The 27,019-nt window shown below is 49.0% G+C and overlaps 1 protein-coding gene across 2 annotated transcripts in view; it reads right to left on the bottom strand.

Annotated features, from left to right (window-relative positions):
• Nucleotides 1-13,179: 13,179 nt before the first annotated feature.
• Faim2 (Fas apoptotic inhibitory molecule 2) overlaps nucleotides 13,180-27,019 on the bottom strand; it is a 35,158-nt gene continuing 21,318 nt past the window's right edge. For both annotated transcript variants that reach the window (XM_057791601.1, XM_057791600.1), the window contains exon 12: nucleotides 13,180-16,361. In XM_057791601.1, the coding sequence (XP_057647584.1) occupies nucleotides 16,212-16,361 (150 nt within the window). In that variant the 3' untranslated portion in view covers nucleotides 13,180-16,211. The remainder of the gene's footprint in view (nucleotides 16,362-27,019) is intronic.

A 27,019-nucleotide genomic window follows, 5' to 3' on the forward strand; every position in this document is an offset into this window, starting at 1 on the left:
AGGCAAGAACAGTTTCTTGCCCAAATGGCTAGCCTTGTCACACTGAAGTCAAATTCCATAACGAGCTTCTTCAATGCCCATCAACTTTTATGAAGTAATTGGTGCTTCCAGAAGCAGACATGTCTCACTGTCAAGAAAAGTCTAAGTTTTAAAAACATTTTAAATGCCATATTCTATAGATCTTTAAAAGGTTTGAAGAATACCTATCTATCTGAAATATATCTCTGTACATCTGGAAAGCCTAACATGACTACAAGTTTGACTATTAAGACTATCTATTAATCTGTAATTTTAAATTATACATTACAATTTTTAATGAGTTGCACAACCACAATACCTTAAACAAAGCAGAAATACATATATATAGTGTAACAAAAATTGTCCTTAAATTTGTATCAATAGACCAAGATCCGTACCAATGCAAAGTAGTCATCTCTATATCATATCCCCCTTTACATGAAAACAAACATTTATAAACAATCATTTTGGGGATTTGGGCATAGTTTTCTCCCAACTGTTTCCTGCTGTTTGTTGGTCAAAGTATTTTTAGGGTTCATGGATACCTTTTGGGGGGTCTTGTTCCATCAAACCACATTAGCCTGGAAGGAATTCACAGTCTCTTATCCTCTATGGAAACAAAAGCAGAACATCTTTTCCAAAGCAACTTATTCTTAAACCCAAATTTTGAAGTTAAGATGCCTTTATGTTGGTTTAACTTAGCAGCCCCTGGAATCAATGTCTCTCTGCAGTCAAAAAATTCAAAGAAAACACAATAATATACATAATCCAGACTCTCTGTGTATATTCCATCTTTATGTGGCTTATTTTCCTTTACTCCTTTAATCTATGGCTGTCTGTACTTTTTTTTTTATATTATTTCTCTCTCCCAAGCCTATGCACACTTTTTTGGGGGGGGATTTTTTGAGACAGGGTTTCTCTGTAGCTTTTGGTTCCTGTCCTGGAACTAGCTCTTGTAGACCAGGCTGGCCTCGAACTCACAGAGATCCGCCTGCCTCTGCCTCCCGAGTTCTGGGATTAAAGGCGTGTGCCACCACCGCCCAGCCTATGCACATTTTTAAAAACACATTGTAACCCATTCAGAGGTTTATTTTGTCTGAATCTGTTTTTACTGCATATCTGTAATCATTTTCTGACCAGGAGCACTGTTTTTTTTTAATGCTAAGTGGGCATGGCTAGGACCAACTCCATGGCTCTGCCTGTTGGCTCCACCCCATCCAACATGGCGGAGATATGTTCACCACCTCTGCTAGCCATGCACACTGCCCCAGTTCTGGGAATGCATGGGTTTATGTCACTGTTAAGCAACTAGTAGCATGCTGCTCACAAACCCCATTTAAGTTCAGGATCTCCCAAAAGAGCCAGAGAGTTCATGCTGCCTGCACAAATCAAGAAGCCATCTCTTAAAGAAGCCATGAAGTTTTTGCTACTAATGCTGAGTCAGGATGCCTTCTCTTAAAGGAGCTTCGTCTCTCTTTGCTGCCAGCAAACAGTCTATCTGAAAAAGTGCAACTACCAAGAAGCTGTGCTTAACTCTGTTCTTTTGTGTCTAGAATTTCTTCCTAAGCTCTCTCTGATTTTATGTGGATGTAGTTGACCCTCGTTGGTGCCATTTTGTAAACAGACACTGATTTTTAATTTCCTGGCTGCCCTGACCCAAATAGTCACACATAAACTATATTAATTACAACACTACAACACTGTTTGACCAATAGCTTGAGTGTATTCCTAGCTTTCTTTCTTTCTTTCTTTCTTTCTTTCTTTCTTTCTTTCTTTCTTTCTTTCTTTCTTCCTTCCTTCCTTCCTTCCTTCCTTCCTTCTTTCTTTCTTTTGATTTTGTTTTTGTTTTTCGAGACAGTGTTTCTCTGTAGCTTTTGAGCCTATCCTGGAACTAGTTCTTGTAGACCAGGCTGGACTTGAACTCACAGAGATCCACCTGCCTCTGCCTCCCAAGTGCTAGGATTATAGGCATGTGCCACCACTGCCTGACTGGTTCCTAGCTAGTTCTTACATCTTAAATGAACCCATTTCTACTAATCTGTGTATCACCATGTGGCTGTGGCCTACTGGTATGGTTCTGGCATCCTTCTCCTTCAGCAGCTACATGGCATCTCCCTGACTCCACCTACTCTTTCCATGTATCTCTGTTCAGATTTCCTGCCTGACTATATTCTGTCCTGACATAGGCCAAGGCAGCTTCTTTATTAACCAATGGTAGTAAAACATATTCACAGCATACAGAGGAGAATCCCACATCAACTACCCACTCCAATCAGTAGGAAGTAGCTTAGAAAGTTACACCCACATTCCCCTCAAATGAATTATGGATGTTTGTCTTTGTTTAGAGATAATGGTCAGGAAAAAAGCTAAACAAAGGAGATTAGATTCAGAGTTCTTGTTTTGAAAAAGAAAAAAAGGGAAAATGCTGTGGGATAATGCTCTTGTACATTGTAAAGATTTGTCACTCATAGTAGTTTGATAAAATACTGATTTGCCAGTAACCAGGCAGGAAGTATAGGTGGGGTGACCAGACTAGGAGAATTCTGGGAAGAGGAAAGGCAGAGGTACAGTTACCAGCTAGACACAGAGAAAGCAAGACAAGAATGCATCACTGAGAAAAGGTATCAAACTACATGGCTAAACATCAACAAGAATTTTGGGTTAATTTAAGAGCTAGTTAACAATAAGCCTGAGTTAATAGGCCAGACAGTTAATAATTAATAAAAAAACTTCTATGTATTTCTTTGGGACTAAATTACTATGGGGCCAGGTAGGACAGAAAATTCTGCTTCCATATTTGGGAAGAGTATAAGAGTAAAATCAACTAACAACAGAGCTTCTTCTCCATTCCCTCCTTGAGCTACAATGGGTGAAGTCTGGTCAATTCCTGTAATGAGGCCAAGGTATCTTTCTTATTTTCCCAATGCAAATACTTAATTTCTTTTTAATGGCCCCAACCTCTTCAGCCATCACACATTTCTTTGGTACCAACTTTACATCTCTCTTTCTTTCATTAGGTTTTTGTTCAAATAGGCTGTCTCCATTTGCTCTTTATGGAATGAAGTAGGTTCTAAAAGTTAATGAAGCAGGCTTTTTTTCTTCTGTGGCATGTTCCTTTTCTGGCTTCTTTTCAGTTGCTAGTTTCTCAGAGGCTGTAACCTTTCCCTCTCTGCTTATTGACATGCGCCCATACCTTTCCCCTTTTGCTCTCTGAAGGCTTCCAGCTGAAGGCCCCTTCTCTGCTCCTTCTGCTGCTGCCACTTCCACCCTCATCACCAGAGTCTGTGATTTCTGACCTGGTGAAAAATGGCGTCCTGTTGTAGTCTTTGTGCCCAGGTCCAGCTTCAATGTGATTCTCAGGTTTTCAGTGGATTCTTCTTCAGGACTCTACAGTGAATCTTCTCACATGGTACGTAGAGGGCTCCTTGGATCTCTGGGCTTTTCAAGATTCTTCTCAGGTCTGTGTTTGTCATCATATACACAAGGACGTTCCCATAACACTTGAGGAGAGCCACTTTGTACGAAATGCTAGGAATTCATCTAACTTCTGGAAAGCCCTGTCCAAATGCAGGACACCACACATGCCCACCAACAGGAAGCTTCACATGTCCGGTTTGCTCACATTAAGCAGAGTAACACCAGGGATGCTTCCGAAGACTTGATGATACCACTGCCTTCATTGTAGATGATGCAAGGTCACCTGTGCTGGCCATGACATCAGTTTCTCCTCTACTCTTGCCAGCTGTCATCCGCAGAGAAACATGGACCTTGATGATGTCATCCCAGGCTTTGTGTTTCTTAAGCAGCAACTCAGCCTCCTTGGTCTTCTTGTAACTTTCAAGCTTTTCTCCAAACACAGAAGACAGTTCAGGGACTTTCTCAACATGACAAACTTTAGCCATCACTGGAAGCTAGGGAGGTTGAGGCAGCCAAGGCAGAGAGTGCATATCATTCTGGGGTTGCATTCACTCTGCAGTGCCAATGAGGCTAGGTTTTGGTTAGTGCAAACATGTGACCTTTGTTCCAAAGGTACCCTGGCCAGAGTGGTGGTTCCCAGAACCTCAACTTCTAGGAATGTGAACCATAGCTCTGCCAGTACTGCCCTAAAGCTTAGTGCTGGTCTTCACAACCTGCCAGTTCATCCATGGCATAGGGCTGTTGTTTTTGCACAAATTGGTGTGAACAATGTTTACAATATGTGTGAAATGGGAGCATGAAACACAGCTGGCAAAGTGACTCACCTTCTCAGACATGGCAGTGAGAGTAAAGGCTATGCCCCACACTTCTTTTTTAAAAAGATTTATTCATTTATTATTTTATGTGTGAGTGCCTGGGTATATGTATGTGCACTGTGTATGTGTGTATACTGTGTATGTGTGTGCACTGTGTATATGTGAGTACCCGGGTGTATGTGTGTGCACTGTGTATGTGTGAGTGCCCGGTGTATGTGTGTGCACTGTATATGTGTGAGTTCCTGGGTGTATGCGTGTGCACTGTGTATGTGTGTATACTGTGTATGTGTGTGCACTGTGTATATGTGAGTGCCGAGGTGTATGTGTGTGCACTGTGTATGTGTGAGTTCCCAGGTGTATGTGGGTACACTGTATACATGTGGGTGCCCAGGTATATGTGTGTGCACTGTGTATGTGTGTGCATTGTGTATGTGTGAGTGCCCGCATGTATGTGAGTGCACTGTGTATGTGTGAGTACCCGGGTGTATGTGTGTGCACTGTGTATGTGTGAGTGCCCGGGTGTATGCGTGTGCACTGTGTATGTACTTGTGTACACGTGTGTGTACTATGTACACGTGAGCGCCTGTGGAAATCAGCAGAAGGTGTCGGATCCTCTGGAACTGGAGTCACAGCTGGCGGTGAGCCAACTGTGCAGTCCTGGGAACTGAACCCGGATCCTCTGCAAGAGCAGCAAATTCTCTTAACAACTGGGCCTTCTCTCAAGCCCCTATATGTGCTTCTTTTCAGGAAATACTGCAAAAAACCTTTCCCCCCTCCTATTTGCTCATAATTCTCACCACTGTAAATGCGTCTAAAAGCAGCTAGTAATATCCATATCTCACCCTGAGGGTTGGGTTGCCTTGAAATTTCCTCCTCCATATTAATTAGACATTTTAATTCAGCCTATTTCAAAATCTCAGAGAACAGATAAAATGTAGACAAACTCATTGCCAAAATGTCACAGGAATGGTCTCTAGTCTAATTCCTAAGCAAGTTGCAATTTCTCACATGCATAGTCTTTTCCGTCTATGTCCTTGTCCACATTCTGGACTTTTGAGCTCCCAGGATCACCCAGCAAACCTGATCACAGCATTCTAAGCCTTTTCTTGCAGACAGGGATGCAGATGGAAAAGACGTGAGAAGTTAGAACTTGTTGGGAATTATACAAGAGGCCATTCCTGTTACATTCAAGCAACGTACCCCCAAGTACCTACTTCCTGCTTCTAGACCTGACCTCAAAGCCTGCTGCGCACCCCAGACTTTAGCACCAACACAGGAGCCTGTGAAGGCATTTCCTACTCAAACTGTAAAGTGTCGTGTAAATGTTTACTCGTTTCGTCACTTTTTGTGGCTGTTGAATATTTACTAGAATGTGCGGCACAATCTGGTGAACAGCCCTTTATTATTTAATATTTACCTGTCCCAACGTTTACTCCTATGAATGCTATTCCTGCAAACAACCCTGTTCCTCCTTAGGAATTATTTATTTAGGATAAACATCTAGAAATGTGGTTTCTAGCCAGAGAATAAGTTGTCTTTCAGAGTTGTTTCTCAAGCACTGATCCAACTTTATTACACCTCTGCTTACCTGTTTTGAGTGCCTCCTGTCTGCAGAACTGAGCTCCCTTCCTTGGCAGTCAGGGCAGGTCCTCCATAATTGCCTGTTCTGTAGGTCTAGGTCATCTCTTCTCATGTGTTCCAACTATATCAGGCAGCTAGCCATCCGTGTGTGTGCATGTGTGTGTGCACACACAGATTGAGAACCGCTGCTCTGTATCTTTCTACTGTATTACCTTGAGACAAGATCTCTCACTGAACTGGAAGTTTACCATTTCTGCTAGCCTGGCCAGTCAGTGAGCTTCCAGCGTCTTCTTGTCTCCACCCTCAGTTCTGGTGTTTCAGGCCTGCACAGCCATGTACTTCCTGGCTACTAGGGGCAATATATAACTCACAGACAACTGAAGCAACACCTTCTATCCCAGCTGAAATTACCTGGAGCAAGTGAGAAGGAACATGGAACACACAACACACCTGCTTAGGAGTTTATTAGAGAGACATGTACAGAACTGGGGAAGTCAGTGTGCAGAGACAGAGAGAGAGAGAGGAAGATGGCGCATCCAGCTTTTAAATGCTGCCTAGCATATGCGCACAGGGGGTTGACTGACTTCGTCATATGCAGATGACGGAGCTCACGCATGCACACAAGGGCTTAGCTGAGTCATATGTGAATGATGCAACCACGCATGCACACAGGGGGTTGACCTGACTACTTCATATGCAGATGACGGAGCTCACACACACAAGACCTTAGCTGAGTCACACTTGGATGATGCAACCATGCATGCATTGTGGGTCATGCAGGGCCCTTTAAGATCCCCAGGGCCATTAGGCACTTCTGCCTGAGGGCTTGTCCGCACATGCGTGGCCCTAGAACCCAGAAGTGTCAGCCTTATTGTGACTGAATCATTATATTCCACCCTTTTATTTATTATAAAAATTTGGGAGCTTGGGGTCTTTAATGGGTGGGAATGGGGTGTCATAAGGTCTCTCATGACTGCTTCCTGCTGGTTTTGTGGGTGTCAGAGAGTTGAGATGCTTGACCATGTCCTGGGGTGGCTGATTACTTTTGTGTTTTTTCCAGGCTCTGTGGAACTGGCTGGCTAGCAGCTTGGACCTTGTAAGATGCTGGAAAGGCAGAAAATTATGACTAGAAAAAAATTAGATCTTGGTGATTAAGGGAGGAGAGTCCCAAGATGGTAGATAGAGGGGTTTTGTGGGGGGGTGAAGGAGGGAATTTCCCAGGTGTTCCTGAGACCAGGAATGATAACGGAAGAATTAAATGATACTTATTCTGGGCGAGTCTGGTCTGTTTAGATATGTCCAATTGGTTCCCTGGAGCTTATGAAAAAAACGTTTGAAAAGAAATAAATTTTAGACATATTAAAAGCTGATGATTATGATGATATAGTATTGGAGTGGAAGACAGTAGGGGGAAGGAAGGAAGAGAAGAGGGAATTATTGAAAAGGGGAATTATTAGACACCCTCAATGTTTTACCTGAAGCAGATCTTAAGGCGCTTGTTCTCTTTAGCATCATGGTATTACCTTAACATCAGGAGACACTGCTGCAGTCAGTGATAAACCTGTTATGTTAAAGTCTGTTTTGTGAGTTTTTGGAGTCTGGGGCTGTGAATGTCTCTAAACTCATTATTATTTCTTACCGCTTGGGCTTTTGACAGTCCTTGTACCTCCGGCTCTGTGTTTAATGATGGTTCCTGTAATAACAGCTTATACAGAGTTTTTGGCACAGGAGAGTTGAGTACGGTGATGAAACTTTATTTTTCTGGAACTGGAGAAAGAGTGGCTGATCTTGGTGCCCTCTGGAACTTAAGGGAACAGGGCCCTGTTTGAGTTACCGTCTATGAGGGGGTATGTTGAGCTGGAAGAGTAAAAGGTTTAAGGTGGGACAGGTGGATCCAATGAGAGTCCCTCGAGCTTGGCAGCTGTGGAAGTTACAAGAATTACTTTAAAGGAGCCCTGCCATTTAGGGGAAGGGGTGAAGGGTGTTGGTCTGGGGGAGAGAATAGTACCTGATCCCCTATTTTAATCGGCGGTGGGCATGAATTGGCACATGGTTGAGGTAATGAGTAGTCGGTAAAATCCCATAATAGGGAGTGAAGATGGGATAACAGTGGAGTAAGCAGGTGATCAGGAATGGGAGAGGTTTTGGGTGAGAGGCTGGGGGTTAAAACCGGCTGCCCATATATGAGTTCAAAGGGCAAGGTGCAGAGGGCTTTTGGGGAGAGCCCTAAGCCTAAGAAGGGCCAGAGGCAAAAGTTTTACCCAGTCAAGATGAAGCTCCTGTGACATTTTAACAAGGACATTCTTTAAGGAACAGTTAGTTCAGTCTACATTCCCTGAAGACTGAGGGTGGTATGGGATATGAAAATGTCAGGGAATATTAAGAACCTTAGATAAAGTTTGAGAGATATGGGAGGTAAACTCTGGGCCATTATCCAATGGAAGAGAAGTTAGGATTCCAAACCGGGGGATAATTTCTCAGAGAAGAACATTGGAAACTGTCTGGGCCCTCCTATTAGTGGTGGGAAACACTTCATTCCACCCAGACATGTCCACCAAAACCAGGAGATATTTAGCTCATCTGACTGTGGGCATATGAGTAAAATGAAGCTGCCAGTCAGTTCCTGGAAGGGAGCCACCTGAGAGACTGGCAGAGGAAAAGACACATTGGAGCTGGGAGGTTGGGAAGCTAGAGGAGGAGGAGGGGAGCTGTTGGCAAGTCTGAGGTAAGGTGAATGGAAGGAGAAAATGAAATGGAAGCTCCGACTTTTGATAAAACATCTCTTCCCATAAGAGGTACTGGGCAGGTTGGCATGACTAAAAATGAATGAATGAGATAAACACCCCTAAAAACACAGTTAAGTGGTGGGGTCTGCTGAGGTAGATAAGGCTGTTCCCCTACCCCAACAACAGGGAAACTAGAAGGAGAGGTAGCCCCCAGAATTCCCTCAGTACCGAGTATGTGGCTCCAGTGTCCAAGAGAAAGGAGATGGGTCATCCTGATTCCATGACGTTTACCCAGGCTCCTCATTACAGATGACAGTTGTGGTCAGGTCAAAAGAGCCCGGGCAGCCTCACTCGTCCATGGCCAGACCTAGAAGGTCAACTTGGGAATTGTCTAGATTCGATGTCTCCATGCCACGATGTTCACGAGGACAATCCACTGCCCAATGTCCTTCCCTATGGCATCTTGGACAAGGTCTTGTGGGACCAAGATGAGGATTAGGGCAGGCTCGGGCCCAGTGACAAGCTCTACCACATTTGAAACATGGGCCTGGTGGTTCTCAAGCCCCAGGGGGCAAGGGAGCAGCACGGACAGCACGGATCAGGTGGTCTGTCACCTCGGCCGGTCAGAGGGCCATGGTTAGCACGTGACAGTGATGATTATGAGCTTTGTCATTCCTCACATGGTACACCTTAAAAGCCAACTCTAAGACTTCTGCCTGTAGGGTCAAAAGGCCTTTCTCCAAACGTCTAAGTTTAGCCTTAATGTCAGGGTAGCACTGAGAAAAAAAATGAGTCACGAGTAACTGTCTGCCTTCCGTGGTTTCTGAATCTAAGTTAGTATATTGTAACAGGGCTTTAGTGAGGCATTTAAAAAATGCAGAAGGATTTTCCTTCGTATCTTGAATGACCTCTGAGAGCTTATTATAGTTTATTGGCTTGAGGGCAGCCTCACAGAGACCTGCCAGAAGGCAAGTCAAAAACTGGTCCCTAGCTAAAATTCCACCTGGGGTGTTATAATCCCAGTGTGGTTCTTACTTGGGGACCACATCTGCCCCCAGGTGGTGTGTTGTATGTGTTTGGTGAACCTCGCCTGCATGTAGTCTGGCCTGTTCCCAAACTCGCCTGTGCTCTCCAGGAAGTAGGTTATTAGATAGGATCATATAGATATCATGAAAGGTTATAAGACTGGGACTTAGAGCTTGGACATAAGGAAACTCCTTCCATTGCCTGTGCGCTGACAGTAGTGAGAGAGCTCCTGTAGAATATCGGGATCAAAGGTGCCGTTAGGTGGCCACTTTAAATGGTTATCTAAATTGTAACAAGGCCATTTTTTGAACAAAGATGGACGAGTGTGGGAATCTGTAAGTAGGGCATTAAGGCCTGGGGTTTCAGGGCCTCTAAAAGGCATCCCAGGAGGAGGCTGGATTGATAGTCTTGGATGGCTCGCTACCATCCAAGAAACTGTGAAAACTCGTGAAAATGACACCACAAGGCTTATAAGGGGGGCATCTCCCCTTTATAGGTGGGGTGTGATGGCAACAAACACTGCAGGACTCATAGATGAGCCTCCTCTATCTACAGGCGGGTGTTAAAGCCTGACTGGCTCCAGCCCGGGCGACTGGGAAGTCAGAGAGGCCAAAGACTGAGCGGTCTCTCATAGTGGTCCAAAGGAAAAGAAAGGAAAAAGAAAAAAGAGAAAGAAAAATCTGAGGGACCCTGGGCTCCCGGTTGTGGGAGGACTAACCCCAGGTCGTCCAAACACGATTTCAACTAAGGGAAGCAATCCAGAGATGAATGTCAGCGAAGGGCTCAACCATAGCCATGAAGGCTGTGGGTTGGGGCTGTCCCCCTACTTCTAGGAACACCAGAAGATTTCCAGGAGCTCAACGGTCAATTCCTCCAGTTCAGAGAAACAGTTAAGCTGACCAGAATGGGGGACTCACCAACTGAAGAGGTGGTGAGCATAGAAGTCACGCTCAGGCAGATGGAACACGTGCTTGTTGTGGAAAAATTACCTTGTTTCAGATCATGATCCTAGGAGAAGGGAGAGCCTCCCAACGAGGAACAACAAACCTGCTTAGGAGTTTATCAGAGGGGAGTGTACAGGCCTAGGAAGTCAGTGTGCAGAGAGAGAGAAAGAGAAGGAGAAGGCCCGTCCAGTTTTTAATGCAGGTGCACAGGGGGTTGACATGACTACGTCATATGCAGATGACGGGGCTCACGCATGCACGCAAGGGCTTAACTGAGTCGTACGTGGATGATGCAACCACGCATGCACACAAGGGCTTAGCTGAGTCACACGTGGATGATGCAACCATGCATGCATGCAAGGGCTTAGCTGAGTCACACCTGGTTGATGCAACCATGCAGGCACATGGGTCATGTGGGGGCCCTTTAACATCCCTGGGGCCATTAGGCACTTCTGCCTGAGGGCTTGTCCGCACATGCATGGCCCTAGAACCCGGAAGTGTCAGCCTTATTGTGGCTGAACCATTACACCAGTGCCATGGTGACTTGCTCTAGGGAAAGCTTATGAATCAAGGAGGGACAGTCAGAACTTCTTAGAACTTCTGCTAAAATCAATGGGCCAGAGAACTCTCGAGATTCACATATATCACTTCCAGCACACTCCATTGAGCAAAGAATTTGGAGCCATTGTTTTAAGTGCTCCGGTTTACCTTCCAGCTCCAACAAAACACACTCATCCTCTCCCAAGACCTCCCCAGATCTCATTCCATTATAGCATTGGCCTCAGGCCTGAGGCCTAGAATTATACCAAATCAGCTCTGCTCCGGGTTGGTTTGGGAAAGATTGCTCTGTCTGAAGCAGGAAGACACATTTTAGTGTCCCTCATATGCTGTTCCACTCAGCACATGATTTTGGGTATCCGCTGCCTGGCAAAAAAAAAAAAAAAAAAAAAAAAAAAAAAGACTTCAGACTTAATGGTCCCAAACCATACCATTAACTGTGCTCATGGGGTCTGTGGTTAGGAAGTTGGGCAGGACATAGATATGTCCATGTGCCATGAAATCTTGGACCTCAGCCTTGAGGACTCAAATGCTTGAGGCCAGGAGCAGCTGAAGTTAGCGTGGCCACGTAAAAGTTGACTTCTTCCTTACGTGGCTGCCACCTTGGTGGGCGTGGCAGGAAGGCTGAACTGCCATTCTTGGTAGAGAATCTGCCGTGGTCTCTCCAACATGGTAGCCCAGGGCACTTGGGCTACTTATAGAATAGATCAAGAGATAAAAGGAAGCAAACAGAAGGTACTAGAGGTATTTTAGTAAGAGAAAGCAAGGGCTGGCTTCTTTTGGAGGAGTTTTTCCCAGAAAAGAGAATGGAGAGGGCTGGGGTGGTGAGCTGGGAAGGAAGCGTCTGATCTGCCTGTGCAGTGTAGGAGGACAGTCCAGGAGTCAGCAAACAGGTTTTCTGGGAGTAGACACTCTTGGGTAGAGATGGATAGTGTATGTGAGCTGGGTCAGGCTGAGGAATGGGCAATGGGAATGAAGGTTCTCTCTGCCATGGGGAGAGGGCTGTGTGGAGTTAGCAGCTGAGAGTGGTCTGGACAGTGGTCCACTCGGCTATGTCCAGCTCCTAAACTCCCTATGCCCATTAAAGGGAGGAGGAGGAGAGGCAGGGGAGAGCCCACGTGATGAAGCTGGAAGGTACCACCGGACGCTGAAGAAAATTAGCAGCATCATTACCTCCCAAGGACATGAGCATGCTTCAGGTCTCTGTAACAAAGCATTCTGTTGTTCTAAGCTACCCAGTTCACGATCACTTGTTAGAGCAGCCTCAGGAAACTGATGAAGACAGCCTGGGCATGAGATGGGGAGGTGGTGGAGGAGCATGACAGACAGTCCAGTGTGCCCTTCCTCCCCACCCGTTCCTGCTCTGTCAGAGGCCTGAGTCAGAGGTCCCCTGGTCCCCTGTACTGTATCTCAGCACTGGTTCTTCCTGGGGTTCCATGCAATCCCTGCTCAACGAAGCAAGGCTGTGAGTTGGAGGCCAGGCTACATGTTCAGACTCTGTACCAAATAGAAAACAAACAAACAAACAAATAGGAAGGAAAGAAGGAGGGGGAGGAGTGTAAGCTGTGTGGCTCTGGGGTGCACAAAACAGCACACACACACACACACACACCGGCAGCTCGAGTTTTATAAATTCAAAACTACTGCTTTGGGGGATGTCTGGATACTCATATTTATTTATTTATTTGTTTTTTTTGAGACAGGGTTTCTCTGTATAACAGCCTTAGCTGTCCTGGAACTAGCTCTCGTAGACCAGGCTGGCCTTGAACTCACAGAGAGACCCCTGCTTCTGCCTCCTGAGTGCTGGGATTAAAGGTGTGTGCCACCACCGCCCGGCTAGAATACTCCATTTTAAGGAAATACTTTTGCTCAAAAAAGGAAGCTGACTCAGCTAGAAGGAAAAGGGCAGGCTCCCCCCGGACCAGGCAAGTTGGGTCGATCTGCAGAAGGCTTCTGGGAAAGGGTGTACTGAGCAGAAGGATTCCTCTCCTTTCCGCATGAAAATAAAGACGGGAATGAAGGGAGCTTCTGCACATCCCGCTGCCGAGTGACGCCACGCAAGCTACAAAGCCAGCTGAGACCACAAGCAAACAGTTCAGGTGTCTTAGTAAATGCTTTTATTATTTCCAATCAGTCACAGGTCCCGAGCAGGTGAGGTCACAGAAGGGCACATGGGAGGGGCCCGGGGGAGCTCGTGGAAGCTGAGGCCCAAAGGGCAGCAGCGTCTGGGTGTGTGGCAGATGTGTCGGGAAAAGCTTAAGGCAGGGGTCCGAGTCCTGCCCCTCGCCACTGTCCCCAGGGACCAATTCCCTCCCTGCCAAGCCGGACTCTGCTTTTCCCCTAACAGCCAGAAGGGGGCAGCAAGGTCCTTGTGTAAAATTTCCAACTTGATTTCCACCCCCCACACACCCCGCACCCCACTCCCACCCCGCCTTTTGAAACTAGGGTGCTTGAGGGATCCTGACTCCTACAGGAGAAAGGGTATGGAATGAAAGAACCAAGATTCTTAATCTCGTGGCTTCCTCGAGCTATATCGAAAGAGCTGCCGTACACGAACCCAGGAATTGGTGTGGGGGAGTGAGGGACTTCACGTGACTATCCTTCCAGGACCTTCTGATCGGTCACGCTGCCTCTCTGTGCCTCTCATCGCAGATGGATTCCTGGCTCCCTCTAACTTTATGAAATCCAACCCACCCCGTCACAGGTCTGGCCCCACCCGAACTAAAAATGTGAGGGGCCAGCGGAGTCCTTCCTCCTTCACAGTTTGCCGCACCTGCCCAGCTTCGATTTCTCATAATCCCGCATTCCTCATAATCCTGCATTCTTGTTCCCGCCCTTCCTCCTGCCAAGACCCACCCAGGTGTTCCTGGGACCCTTCACTGTTCTGTCAGGGGTCAACACCAAGGCTTTCTCTGGCCTTGCTGCCATGGCAGTTCAGCTGCGGGCTGGGTATCAGACTGAAGCTAACCCTGCTGGCAGGCCTCTCTACCTCCATGGCCGAGCCATCTTTGAGATCACTGTGACTCGTGCCTGGGTCACATTATTTATGGCTGAGGGCTTACCCCTCCCCCAGGTGTTTGGAACTTAGCCTTGGAAAAATTTCTCAGTCCTCAAAGTCTCTGCATAGATTATCTCAGAAGAAGAGGGCGTGGACAAGTGGATTCTGGGAAACTGGCCAGTGTGATGTTGGCAGGTCAGTGGGGGAGGGGCTTTGAACCTTTCTAGGACTGAAGCGAGAGATAAGGAGAGGCCCTCAAGGTGAACAACTAGATGACGTCAGTGGAAGTGTCTTGGTGCCTCTCCCTGCCCATCATTGGCACTGGTTGGGGACTTATAGCTAGGGAAACAGAGTCACAGACAAAACACAAGTCTGTGGGCAGTGAGGCCCAATCAGAAGCCAGGAATCCTGCCTCCCAGCTGACTTCCAGGGAGTGAGAACCTCATTTTGGCATCTCAGAGTCAAGGATGGGAGATGGGGGGGGGGCACGACAACAACACCCCCCCCAGAGATGCCAGGCCTTGACAACCCACGTCTATAGTTTACACAAGTCTCAGTCCAGCCCGTCTGAATGGAGCAGCTGTGGCTGACCCCAGGATTACTAGATGACGATGGATTTATCACCAACCCCCTGGCTTTGCCTCTGCAGTGGGGATGTGCTGATCACCATTGCAGGGCCCCTTTCTGGACCCCAGCAGTGGGCACTCATGTCAACTGCCCCACCCCCACCCCATTCTTGGTTCCTTCCTTTCTCAAGGAGTCAAGGAAGAACAAAATTTCAAAGGCTTCTGTAATGTTTCTCAAAGGTGGGGAGGGGCAGGGACAGGAATGGATAGGCTACCTAGTCCCCTTTCTTGGGGGGAAAACAGAGTCCCCTACATCCACAGAGCCTCCTAGCCTCCACCCAGTAACTTTCCACTGGCCTGGAGCTGGCCATGTGCACATGTGGGCTGCATGCTGCCCCAGGTGTGGCCCCTGGTCCCCTCTCCAGCGGGCACTCAGCCAGGACAGGGTGGCTGACGCACACTCTGCCTGAGATCCCAGCCGCCTGAAGGCCGATAAGGGGTTCTGGCCTCATCACATGGGATAGGCTCAAGGGATTGGCCCTGGCTGTGACCATGAGCTGGGCAGCTTCCAAATTACAGAGATATGAAGATAAGGGGGCAAGGGCCCAGGGACTCTGGGCTGAGTGGCCAGGGAAGCTGGGGGAAGGGACATGGAGGCCTCAACTCCTAGGGCCTCAGGAGGCCTGACTGGAGGGACATAAGGCAGGACATAGCAGAAGACAGGGGAAGGCTTAGGAAATGGGTGTGGAAGGGACAGAAAGACAGCCCCTGGTAAGGGCTGGTCCGCAGCTAGAACTACTTTCACCCCACTTCCCCCTCAGGCCTGTGGAAACAAAGATGGGGTGTCAGTCCTGCATTCACACATGCCTGCCCAGTGACTGCAGTTTGACCGATTACCCCGTTCAGTCCTCGCAGCTGGCTGCCTGGGAGCTCAGGACAGGCCCACATTTAGGCACATTCCCCTGTCTGTCCTATGACCCGGGAGGGCAAACTGAGGCAAGCAATGGAAGCATTCCTACTCCTTTTATATTGTCCAGGTCTCTAGAACAAGCCACTGGTCCTAACAGCCGAGAGAGGGACAGCCTGGGACAGCTTCACCCCCACACCCGGTGTCCTGTCCTTACGTTCCAGTCATGTCCCCTCAGTCTTTGCCCTTACAATACGTGGTTGTCCAACCTGAGAGAAGAAGTAAAATCCTAGAGCAGGTTTGGTGGGGTCACAGTTGCAGCCAGGTTTCTGGGGTCTCCTTCCCACCTCTGGGGGAGGGGGGCTTCCTCCCATTCATTCCCTGGGTCTGCAAATCCAGAGGTGCCCTCAACCTTGACTGTCCCATTTGGAGGACGTAATTGGGTGCCAGGGGCACCGTGGGGGAAGGTGTGGCCTCAGGTCTGTAGAGCCCCAAGGATGGCATATGTACAAGCTGCAGAGGGCTGGCTGCAGGAGAGAGCGACCGCTCACAAGCTGGCTGCAGCACGTTTATGTCTGGACTTGCAGGAGCACAGAGGGGTCACAGAACAGGGAAGGGACGTTCTCTGGAGGAACGTAGGGATGGGGAGGCCTCCTCATTCCCTGCTGGTGCCGAAAAGCTGCAGGAAGAAGGTGAAGATATAGATAATGTCTAAATAAATGTTGAGGGCTCCAAAAATATACTCCTCGGGACTCAGCGAGTGGCGACGGTTACCCATTAGCAACTGGGTATCAAATGCCAGGAACTGGAAGAGAGGAAAGAATGAGAAGTCAGATATTCAATCAGGGTGGACACTAAGGGGGCTAAGCTGCTAGTTTTAGGACCTGGTGGTTTAGTAACAGCCCAGAGCTTGGAATCTTCCCAACACCTTCTGCCCCTAATTATATCTAACACCTATTTACTGAGCACCAGTTTTCTTCCAGGCAGAGCTATAGCAGAGGGCACGGTCCCTGCCGGCTGAAGCTAAAGTCTGGGGGTGGGGGGATATTAGAGAGATGAGAGTAACCCCACAGTAATACAAAGTGTTTTCTGGCAGTGCTGAGGGTTAACGGGAGTCTGTCCTTCGGGCAGTTAACCAGGAGTCTGTCCTGGGTGAGTGTGGCTGCCTATGAGGGCTTCCTGAAGCAGGGAGCTTTCTGTTGAGACAGGTTTCATGCGGCTCTCCAGGTCCTGCTCCGTGTCTGAGGATAATGCACAGTACTCCGGGAGCTTGCTGTATGCTTTATGGACATCAGCTCCTTCCAGTCGAAGTGCCCTTACTAGAGGAAACTGAGGCCAGAGATGTTAAATATTTACCCTGCTCCACTCACGTGGGGAAATGGCAAACCTGGGGTTTGAGCAGGCTGGCCCCAGCGCCCACAAACCCAACCATTCCGCTCTGTTGCATTCTGCAGCACGCAGGATTAACATGTCTCTCGATCTTCCAGGGGAACCTTCTGGGCCTAGTGGATGATTCTGCACCAACTGCCTTAGCCACAGCTTTTCTCTGTCCCCAACTACCCCTGCCAGCCCTTTCCACTGCCCGCAGAGATTCTGCCCCTCCCTCAGAGCTTTCCTCTGGCCGCAGAAACCCCTTGCAAGCTGCATATGAAATTAGGCAGGCAGGGACATCTTTTGGAGGATAGAGTCCCCAAAGTCTCCCAGTGTCTAAAAGGGGAAGAACTGAATCCACACGGGCTGAGGTTTTTTTTAAGATTCATTCATGTTCGGCACCTAGCTCCTTCATCACTGAATGCGGAAGGCCTGGGTTCCTCATCCACCATCCCACACACACGTGCACAAATGCACCGGGTGACAAATGCATGCCAGGGACTAAGAGTGGAAACCACAAGGGAGACAAATCTGTGTGCTTTGGCTAGGCTCACTGCCTAATGATGTGGGGGAGAACTAGATAATTACATGGAAGCTGGGGCCCTGCTATAATTAGGGCTGTGGAGTGAGAGCTCCTGACTGCTCAAGAGGACGGTGTCCTGGGAGGGCGACACGTTACCTGGGGTGTGAAGGAGCCGTGGGCATCTCCTAGGCTGGACAAACTTAGGAAGCCCTGGGGACCTGAGGGACCTGTTGTGAACGGTGAGGAAGTACAGTGGGGGCATTGTGGGAAGGCAGGTGACAAGAGGGAGGTCACCTGACCTTGGAGCTTGGATTTGCCCACAGGGAGGCTGAAAGATGTCCGGATCCATTCCCTTCACCCCATCCAAGAACTCCACTCCCAGGACCCAGACTCCTTGGAGTTGTTTTAGATGCAGCCCCCAGGGAGCCCTGGGAGGATTCTTGCCCGCCATGCTAATGCCACACAATACAGGAAGGAAGCAGAGACTCCAGCACATGGTACATGAGATGGGTCATCCCCCCCTGGAAGGTGTGGTGGGCAAGGGTGACTCTGAGCTCTGTCTTGAAGGTCATCTGGCTTGGAGACTGTTCTACCACTTACTCAGTCTGGAGAACAAACACGATGCCGACCCTCTCCTTGGCCTGTGAATCCCTAGCTGTGAGGGAAGATGGGGTGTTTGCCTCCTGAGGCTGTTGTGAGCCTGCGATAACCATGCTGTGTCCCAGACACCTGACCCCCAGCCGGTGCCTAACGAACCGTAGCTGTTACTGGGGCTCTGCTGCCGCGTCTGCAGGAACAGCATCCTCCCAAGATGAGGCGGGTGCTGCTAATGAGACTCAGGTGGCTCCGGCATCACGTCAGGGAGGCAGAGAGATCTGAGGGGACTCTGCACAGTTTCAACAGAAGGAAAATGGGGAGCCGCAGTGAGGGTTGAGGGGGCCCTCTATGCAAGGATCAGGCCTCCGAGCACGGCAGCATTAAGGGTAGGGCCTCCCCGGAACACAGACTGAAGTTGGAAGGCTGAGGTTTGAGTCCTTGCTCCAGGTTTCAAGAGTCAGTTTGGCCATGTGACCTCAGTGCCTTCATTTTACAAAGCAGTATGGCATCGAGGGTCACATCACCCTGACTGTACAGAGGCCTCGACTGCCATTATCCCTCACTATCTTTTTTACTCCAGTCTCCTTGGCAGAATGAGGTTTGGCTTCCTAAGTGAAGTTTCCTCTGCAAAGAGAACAAGCAGGGGGTGGCGGAGGGGGGCTCAGATGCTGCGGGCTGTTTAGTGGGCACAGCTGCCAAGCAGAAGTTAATAAATCGCTGAGCTGGCTTATCAATCAGCAGCGCTTGGTTGATTTCCCAGAGCCTGGTCACCCCTGGGTGAGCTCATGAAATAGAATCTTTCAACCTAGAAGGCTTGGACCTGATCAGATTTGGGGGTGCCCCTCCAAGGAACACCCACGCAGAACAGCTAGCTGGCTGCGGAGAAGGGTGGAATAATAACCGCTCCACCTGCGCCAGGCCCTGGCCCTGGGTGCTCATCTGAATGGTGCTAACCAGGGTGGCTGCCCCAAAGGAGTTACCATCCACTGCTGCAGCCTCATGCAGAGAGCCAACCGGGAGCCTTTTACTTACTTGTGCTTGCTCATATTTACTGAGCACCTACTACGTCCCAGGGAACTTAGAACTGACAGTTTAATGAGAGCAACAAACATCATCCAGAATTCCATTATAAGGGCCAGATAAGGGTACTTGCTATCAAGCCTGGTGGCCTGGACTTGATCCCTAGAACCCACACAGCGGAGAGAAATGACTTCTATGAGTTTTCCTCTAATTTCCACACACACACTGTGGCACACATGTGTACAAACACACACACACAAATAAATATAAAATGATTTTTTAAAAAAACCCCATTATAAGCACACATCGGCTAGCTTCTCCATGGTGACTGAAGCATTGCCAACCTTCTGAGCTGGCAGTGGGTGGCCTTGTTTACAGTTAACATACTAGTTGCAAACTAAGATCAGCTGCTGACACCTGGAAATGTAACTGTTCCTCCTGGAAAGGTTAACTTGTAGCTGAACACGGGGCTCTGCAGGAGCGGTGGAATGGGGCCAGAGGCAGTGCAGAGTTAGAATACGAGTGATGAGTCTGGAATATATGACGGTCCTTGGACATGCTATTACGTTATCTCAGCTCACTGTCCCTGTGTGCACAGGCAGGTGGGCATTCTCACCAGTCAGCCTATGAGGTTAGGGGTCTTAGAGAGAAATTTGGCTTGCTGATGGCCACTTGTCTGGTGCTGGAACCTGATCACACCCCTGTTCTGGTGGAGCTGGGGCAGAGTGGGCTTGGGGGAGGGGAGCCGGACCCTGTCCTAATTCTCCCACTCAGTAGGGCTGCATCTAAACCAGTAGTTCTCACCCTTCTTGATGCTCGACCCTTTAATCCAGTTCCTCATATTCTGGTGACCCCAACCATAACATTATTTTCATTGCTACTTCATAATGTGATTTTGATACATTTAAAGAATCATAATATAAATGTCTGATATGCAGCCCCTTCCAAAGGGATCACAACCCACAGGTTGAGAAACACTGATCTACAGAGACTCTGGCCACATAACTGACTTGACCCTGCTACACTGGGAATTAAGCTTTTATCTGTTGTTTGTCCCTCCCTCAAACATGGCTCAGAGGTGAGGCTGAGGCACTCTGGGAGAGCCACACCATGGTGAGACCATCAGCAGACAAGGGATGAATACAAAAACCTGGGGTTGCAATGTGTTGAGCCAGCAGGTCGGTCCTACAGAAAAGGCACACAGTGCAGGAGCAGAGAGTCCTGGCCATTCTTGGAGGGCGGATTCTCACAGAGCTTTACTGGAAACCACCCAGTCTTGACAGGAGCCAGTTAATGAAACTGACGCCGGAGCCACTTAACAAAGCTGACGCAGCACGGTGGAAATGTTTCTGTTATCTGCTACCATGAGAAGAAAGCAAGCCGCAGAAAAGTCCTTACCACACGGTGCACAAAAGTACACTTGTGACCCAAGAGCCCATAAGCAAGCACGTCTGTAGAATAGTCTAGGAAGAGAGCAACTGCCCATCATGGTCACCACTGGGGAAGACAAGGAGCGTGGTCAAAATGCTTGCTTCATCCATATTTAAGATTTTCAAAAGCCGAAACCCAGGAGTAGAGGTATTCGTTTATTGTGAAGTATAACATATACAGAAAGATTAAAATAGCACAAGATGGGCCTGTGACTGTTTTAAATACTCATGTAAGCCTCTGTGACGAATGTCACATTTCTGTCCCCACTGTTGGGTGACATGCCTGAAGCACAGGGAATATAACCAACTTGCCCTCATCACACAGCCAAGAAGACAGCTCAAGTCTGCTGATACCAAAGTGCCAAGAGAAGCAATGGGGGGTACACTCATGCTGGTGTGTGTGTGCACACGTGCGTGTGTGTGTACTCATGCTGGTGTGTACATAAACATATGTGTGCTATAAGAATGAAGTAAGAGATGCACACAGATCCTTTGCTCAGAGAAGCACGGGCTTCCTAGTTGAATGGCACCGAGGACTGAGCTCCTCTGGTGCTCTGTCTGCTCTTTTAGAATGGGAGGGTGACTTTGGCCTTTGCGATGCCCCCCTACCCACCCACTTTCTCTTTAAGACAGGCTCTTGATATGTAGGCCAGGCTGGCCTCCAAATCTCAGTTCTCCTGCCTCCCAACTCCTGGGTGCTGGCATTAGAAGTGCACCCAGCCGCAGCTGGAGGGCTTTGGATTTGTAAGGAAAGGAGCCGCCGGGGCTTTGGCTCAGCTAATAAAAGAGAGAGAGCTTGAGAACCCGAGTTTGGATCCCCAGCACAAACAGAGAAGCTGCATACGTCATGCATTTGGAATACCAAGTGCCGGGGAGGAAGAGATAGGCAGATTCTCCAGAGTCAGCCTAGCGGGACTTGTGATGATAATTTGTTTGCGATCTAACAAATAAAGCTTGCCTGAAGATCAGAGTGCAGAGCTAAGCCACTAGTTAGCCATAGCGGCCAGGCCGTGGTGGCACACACCTTTAGTCCCAGCACTAGGGAGGTGGAGATGGGAAGGGATATGGCTGGGCGAAGAGAGGAATATAAGACAGGAGCTCAGGATTCAGTCTGAGGTCTTGAAAAGACAGAATTTTGACCCTTTTTGGTCTGAGGAGTCAGTAGAAGTAAAAGGTCTCTCTAATGTCTGGCTCCTTTACTTCTCGGATCTGTCAGCATTTACTCCCATATCTGACTCTGGTTTTTTATTATTAAGACCAATTATAGGAACTGGTGAGCTAGTTCCAAGTTCAGTGAGAGATAGAGAGCAATTAAGATTGTTGTCTGCACTGACTTCTGGTTCCACACTCATGGGAATACACAGACATGCACATGCTCACACGAACACATACAGACATGCACACACACACAGACACACACAGATAAGCACACACTCATACAAACACACACACACAAACACACACAGTCATGCACACACACATACAGACATGCACACACTCACACAAGCACACACAGATAAGCACACACTCATACAAACACACACAGTCACACACAGTCATGCATGAACACACACACACTGCAGACACTCACACAAACACACACAAATAAGCACACACTCATACAAACACACACACAGATATACACACACACAAACACGCACAGTCATGCACACACACATACAGACATGCACACACTCACATAAACACACAGATAAGCACACACTCATACAAACACACACACAGTCATGCACGCACACACACACACACACACACACACATACACTGCATACACACAGAAAAGAAAGAGGCTGTCCTGTCAAGACCTCAGAGCTTCCTGCCTGGCTGCAGGCAGTATGGGGCAGCAGGGGAGTGGGGACAGGCTGCTGAGTGGAGGCCTGGGCTCCATTGGTTGCCTGACACCAAAGGAAAGTCTCTTCTCTGGCTAAGGTTACAGAAGTATCAAAGCCACAAGCTTCGCACCTCCAAGCAAGCCCTTGGAGGAGTAGAGTCTGGCAGGAATTGCAGTCAGTGAGTCTGGCTCAGGAAGCCAGGGAAGCATGGTATGAGTAACCACGGCAGAGGAGGCGAGACTAGAAAGTCGTGCTGGAGAGCACAGGCGGGGAGACCTCAAAGCGTGGCCCTGACCTTGGACAGCCCACTGCTCCTCTCAGGTAACTGGCCACATGCCCTGCCCTTCCTAAGCACTAGACACAGTCAACTCATTTTAAAGTCACAACCCCTAAGGGGTGTGAGGTAGGATTCCCCTCTGCATGAATGTTTTATTACCATTGATTAATAAAGAAGACTTTTGGCCTATGGCAGGGCAGAATATAGCTAAGAGGGAAAACTATCTGAATGCATGGAGAAGGAAGGCAGAATCAGGCAGATGCCAACCTTCCAAGAGGCAAGATGTGAAGTAACAAATCATGAGCCTTGTGATAAAATATAAAATAAAAGAATGGGTTAATTTAATATGTAAGAGCTAGCTAGGAATATGCCTGAGCCGTTGACCAAATAGTGTTATAATAATACAGTTTTGTGTGGTTATTCCTGTCTGAGTGTCTGGGAAATGAAAGCACAGTCTTCATTTACACGGGTGGGTTCTATCACTGATCCCACTTAGAGAAACCAAAGCAGAAAGATGTTTCCTGATGGGAGTGGCTTGCACAGCTAGAACTTGATATAGAAGCATTCCAAACATGATGCCCTGGCTCCCAAGCCCTGCCCTAACATGAGAACGACAGTAAAGGCCGCCATGTACCAAGTGCTAAGATTCTCTTTATCTCCATTGCAAATGACCTTCACAATAGACTTGTGAACGTATGGGAAATTAGTTCCATTGTATAGATGAAGCAAGTGAGGCCCAGAAAGATCCAAGGGACAAGCCTGCCAAAGGTCACACTAGGGTAAAGATGAATAAGGCCCGGATGTGATTTGGTGGGGATGTCCTAGCCAGCAGAAGGGCTTCCTCTCTGCATTCCTGTTGTCCCTGCCCATTATGTTTCTGCTTGGTTCTGCGGTGGACAGCCGCATGCTGGACCAAAAGTTGGAATTCCTCTCTCCGTGCCCTGCCCTGCATAGCTGGTGGGTGTAGTGAGTTCTCTTGCCTGCTTCTGCACAGTCTCCGAGTCACCCTGATCCCTCCCCTTGGGGACAGGGTTTCCTTTCTCCTCTGCCTGGCAGGCTGCCTCCTGACCACTCAGGTGTCAGGAGGTGTTGGTGGGAGGATTAGAGTCTTAGGAGGGGAGACTGTGGCATCAGTGACCAGGAAGTAGATCTTAGGATGACCAGTTCACCACACCCTCCCCCTGCCTCAGACCCAGCCACCAGCTTCACATGGCTTGGGGGAAACAGCATCTCCTGTGGCAGAGGAAGGGTTACAGAATGGAAAGTCCTCACGTAGTCTTGAGGCTCATATGACCCCTAGGAACAAGAGAATGTGTTTGACAACCGTGGCCCGTGGGGCTGGTTTTCACTGTGCATTGTTGCCTTGGTTTGAGGAAGACTTGGCCTATACTATGGCCCTCACTAGATGACAACCAAGTGAGAGGCAGAGCAGGGACAGGGGACTAGAAGATTCCCTTAAACTTCCAAGGTGCTCGGGGTTCCTTAAACTGTGTCAGAGAGCCCAGAATCTCTGTAGGGCTGGATGGAATTAGAACTTCCTCCAGGGGCGACAGGCTAAGAGGGTCACTCTAGGTCTGTAGCCCTCAGTTCTGTTTCCCTGCCTTGTAATGGGCAGGGCTGAATCAGGAGGACTGTGATACTTAGGCTGTGTGTGCATATGTGTGTGTGTGTATGAGTGTGCGCACATGTGTCATGTGTGTGAATGAATGTGTACATGTGTGAGTGTGAACACATGAGAGAGTATGAGTATGTGTGAGTGTGTGTGCAAGTGTGTGCATGTGTGTGTGAATATGCATGTGTATGTGGTGTGTATGAATGTGTGAGAGTCGTGTGTGTGTGTGTGTGTGTGTGTGTGTACATATCCTCTCTCTGGGCCTCAGGAGGGACTAAGAACAGATGACTTAGCATAATAGTCAGGGGTCAGCACCCAGACCTGGGGGCCTAGCACCCCATCAGAAAACTTCCCTCCACTCTGTCAGGCCTCACAGCCTGCAGTCTTGACACAGCACCAGTGTCAACTGGTCTCCCAACCTCTGGCCCATCCACCTGACTATTTGCTGATTTTTCCGAAGTGTGTGGCCTGCCATTTTTCAAGTCTGCTCTCAGTGGCTCCCAAGGTCCTTGAGCAGGCTGCACTGGGTCAGAAGGCAAAGTTCTCTTCCTAGTGCTCCCGAGTTCTTATGGCCCTCGTCTAATTTCTTCCCTGGATTTCTGGGACTTGGCTTCCTGCTTTGGGTGGCTGGGACGTCTAAGCTACCCCAAAGACGGTCGGGTAATGTTAAAGCAGCTTTTTCGGGTGTGGGACCCTGGAGGAGCAGCTGTTGTGTGGGACAGACTAGCCAGACCTCTGGCCCCGCCCTACACAGTTTCTGTCCAGCCCCACAGCCCTGCCCCATCACCCCAGCCTGGCCCATGAGTTTACCTCTCCAGAGGGTACTAGTGGAGAAAAAATGGCAGAGCCACTCAGAGCCAACACCTTTCCTCTGACTCATCCACTTCTACAGGCATTTCAGCCCCGGCATCCAGAAAGGGGCAGAGGTAGGGGTCAAGAGGCAAGCTCGAGGCTTCCTGACAATGCACCACAGCTGGACATGGGAGAGACCTAGAAAGGCCTGCTTCTCGAGGCTGGACCAGAGCCCCGTGAGGCCGTGGCTTCCAAGCTGGGTGGCCCTAGTCTGAAAGATGGATTTCTCAGAGTGGGATCTGAGGATTTTGGGAGACTCATTGTGGTCTCAGTCTCTGTAAGGCCCAGGCTGGTGGGAATAGGGAGGGAAGGCCCTGCCAAGGGTTCAGGGCCTCATCTGACTCTTTTCTTTATCCCTCTCTCATATATCCTTCATCAGGCCAGGGGGTGCTGTGTGCCCCTTGTCTTGCCTGACTGCAGAGCAGAGAAAGCATCCATTGTGTGCTCCAGCTAGAGGGGCACAGATCCCACAACAGGTGATTCTGGAAGAAGTCGGCAGGTGCCAGCACTGGATGCCAGGCAGGGTCAGTCCTGGACGCCAGGCAGGGGCCAGCACTGGACACTAGGCAGGGTCCAGCCCTGGACGCTAGGCAGGGGCTTAATGAGAAGGCACAAGATCTCCTTCAGGGGCAGCTGCTGATTTTGGAATGCATCGTGGCATCCAAAGGCCTGTCTTCCCTTCCCTTCCCTAAGCAGAAGGGCCGACCCACATCCTCTCTCAACTACTCTTTATGTAACCTTCAAGATGATCACAGCCGAGGCTTTGGATGAGTTGATTGAATGAGACATTGTGGGGGTCACTGGGCACCAAAGTTCCTCCTCCTCTCTGTGACTCAGGGAGACACCCAGGCCAGCTATGCAACTGGGCCACCCCAGCACCTCAGACGTGCCCCGCCCCCACCTCGGTCCCCAGGCACCCATTCGCCCCACAAACATCTGTGGGTGTCTGCTGTATATTATACCACCCCAGGTACCAGGGCTACATCAATGAACAAACCAGAGTGGTGGGTGAACCCCACTCTCAAGGAGTTTAAATTTCCCTTGAGTCAGAAAACTATAAAATTAGAAAAACAAATCAGAAAAATCCAGAATGTGTCCGAGGAAGACATGGACGGGCTAGCGAGGGTTAGGCATCCAGGGGGAGGGAGCAGAGCGTGAGTATGGGGGTGCACTGTGCTGTGAAGGGGACAAAATATGGGAGGAGTGGAAACTGGGAGTCTCAGGGGACAGAGGAGCAGGTCAGGTGTGGAGCCCCGGGTGTGGAAGGAGCCTGCTGTGCCTAGGCAGCAAGGGACCCAATGGATGCAGCAAAGTGGGGGAGGAGGAGGTCCAAGGTGGGGGGGGACCTGTGGGAAGCATCTGGCTGCTGGATGCCAAGGGTGGGGTGTGTGTGGAGGTTCCCACCCTGCCTGCTAGCTGGACCACCGATGTGGGCACAGGCGGGGATGCTGCAGGGGCATTGCATTGAGCCTGGTGGGAAGCAATTGTGTCTCTGCTGGGAAAAAAGGGCACTGGGGCTTGGCAGAGGACTTGAGCTCTAGATAAGGGATTCAGCCATGAGACCTGGAGCTGAGTCTGATGTGTAAGGGAAAGGAGTAGAGTTGTCAAGGAGTTTGTCCTGAGTGAGACAATGAGAGAGGATGCGGGAAGAACCTAGAGGCAGGGGCACCCAGGAAAAAGAAGCCGCTTGCACATGTTATAGGATGAAGGGTCTGTTAGATTGCGAAGGGCATGCTGTGGCGGCAACTGAACATTCCAGTCCGGAACTCAGACACTAGGGCTGACAGGTGCAAATTTACAGTCGTCAGCATAAAGCACAATATTCAAAGCACGGAGGTTGACTGGGCTCCTGAGGGAAGGAGGCAGAAAGAGAAGACTCAGAGACCCAGCACAGGACGTGGTGGGGCCTGCTAAACAAAAACCGGAAGCAG

This window comes from Chionomys nivalis, chromosome 17 (genome assembly GCF_950005125.1).
Source record: "Chionomys nivalis chromosome 17, mChiNiv1.1, whole genome shotgun sequence".
Lineage (NCBI taxonomy): Eukaryota > Metazoa > Chordata > Mammalia > Rodentia > Cricetidae > Chionomys > Chionomys nivalis.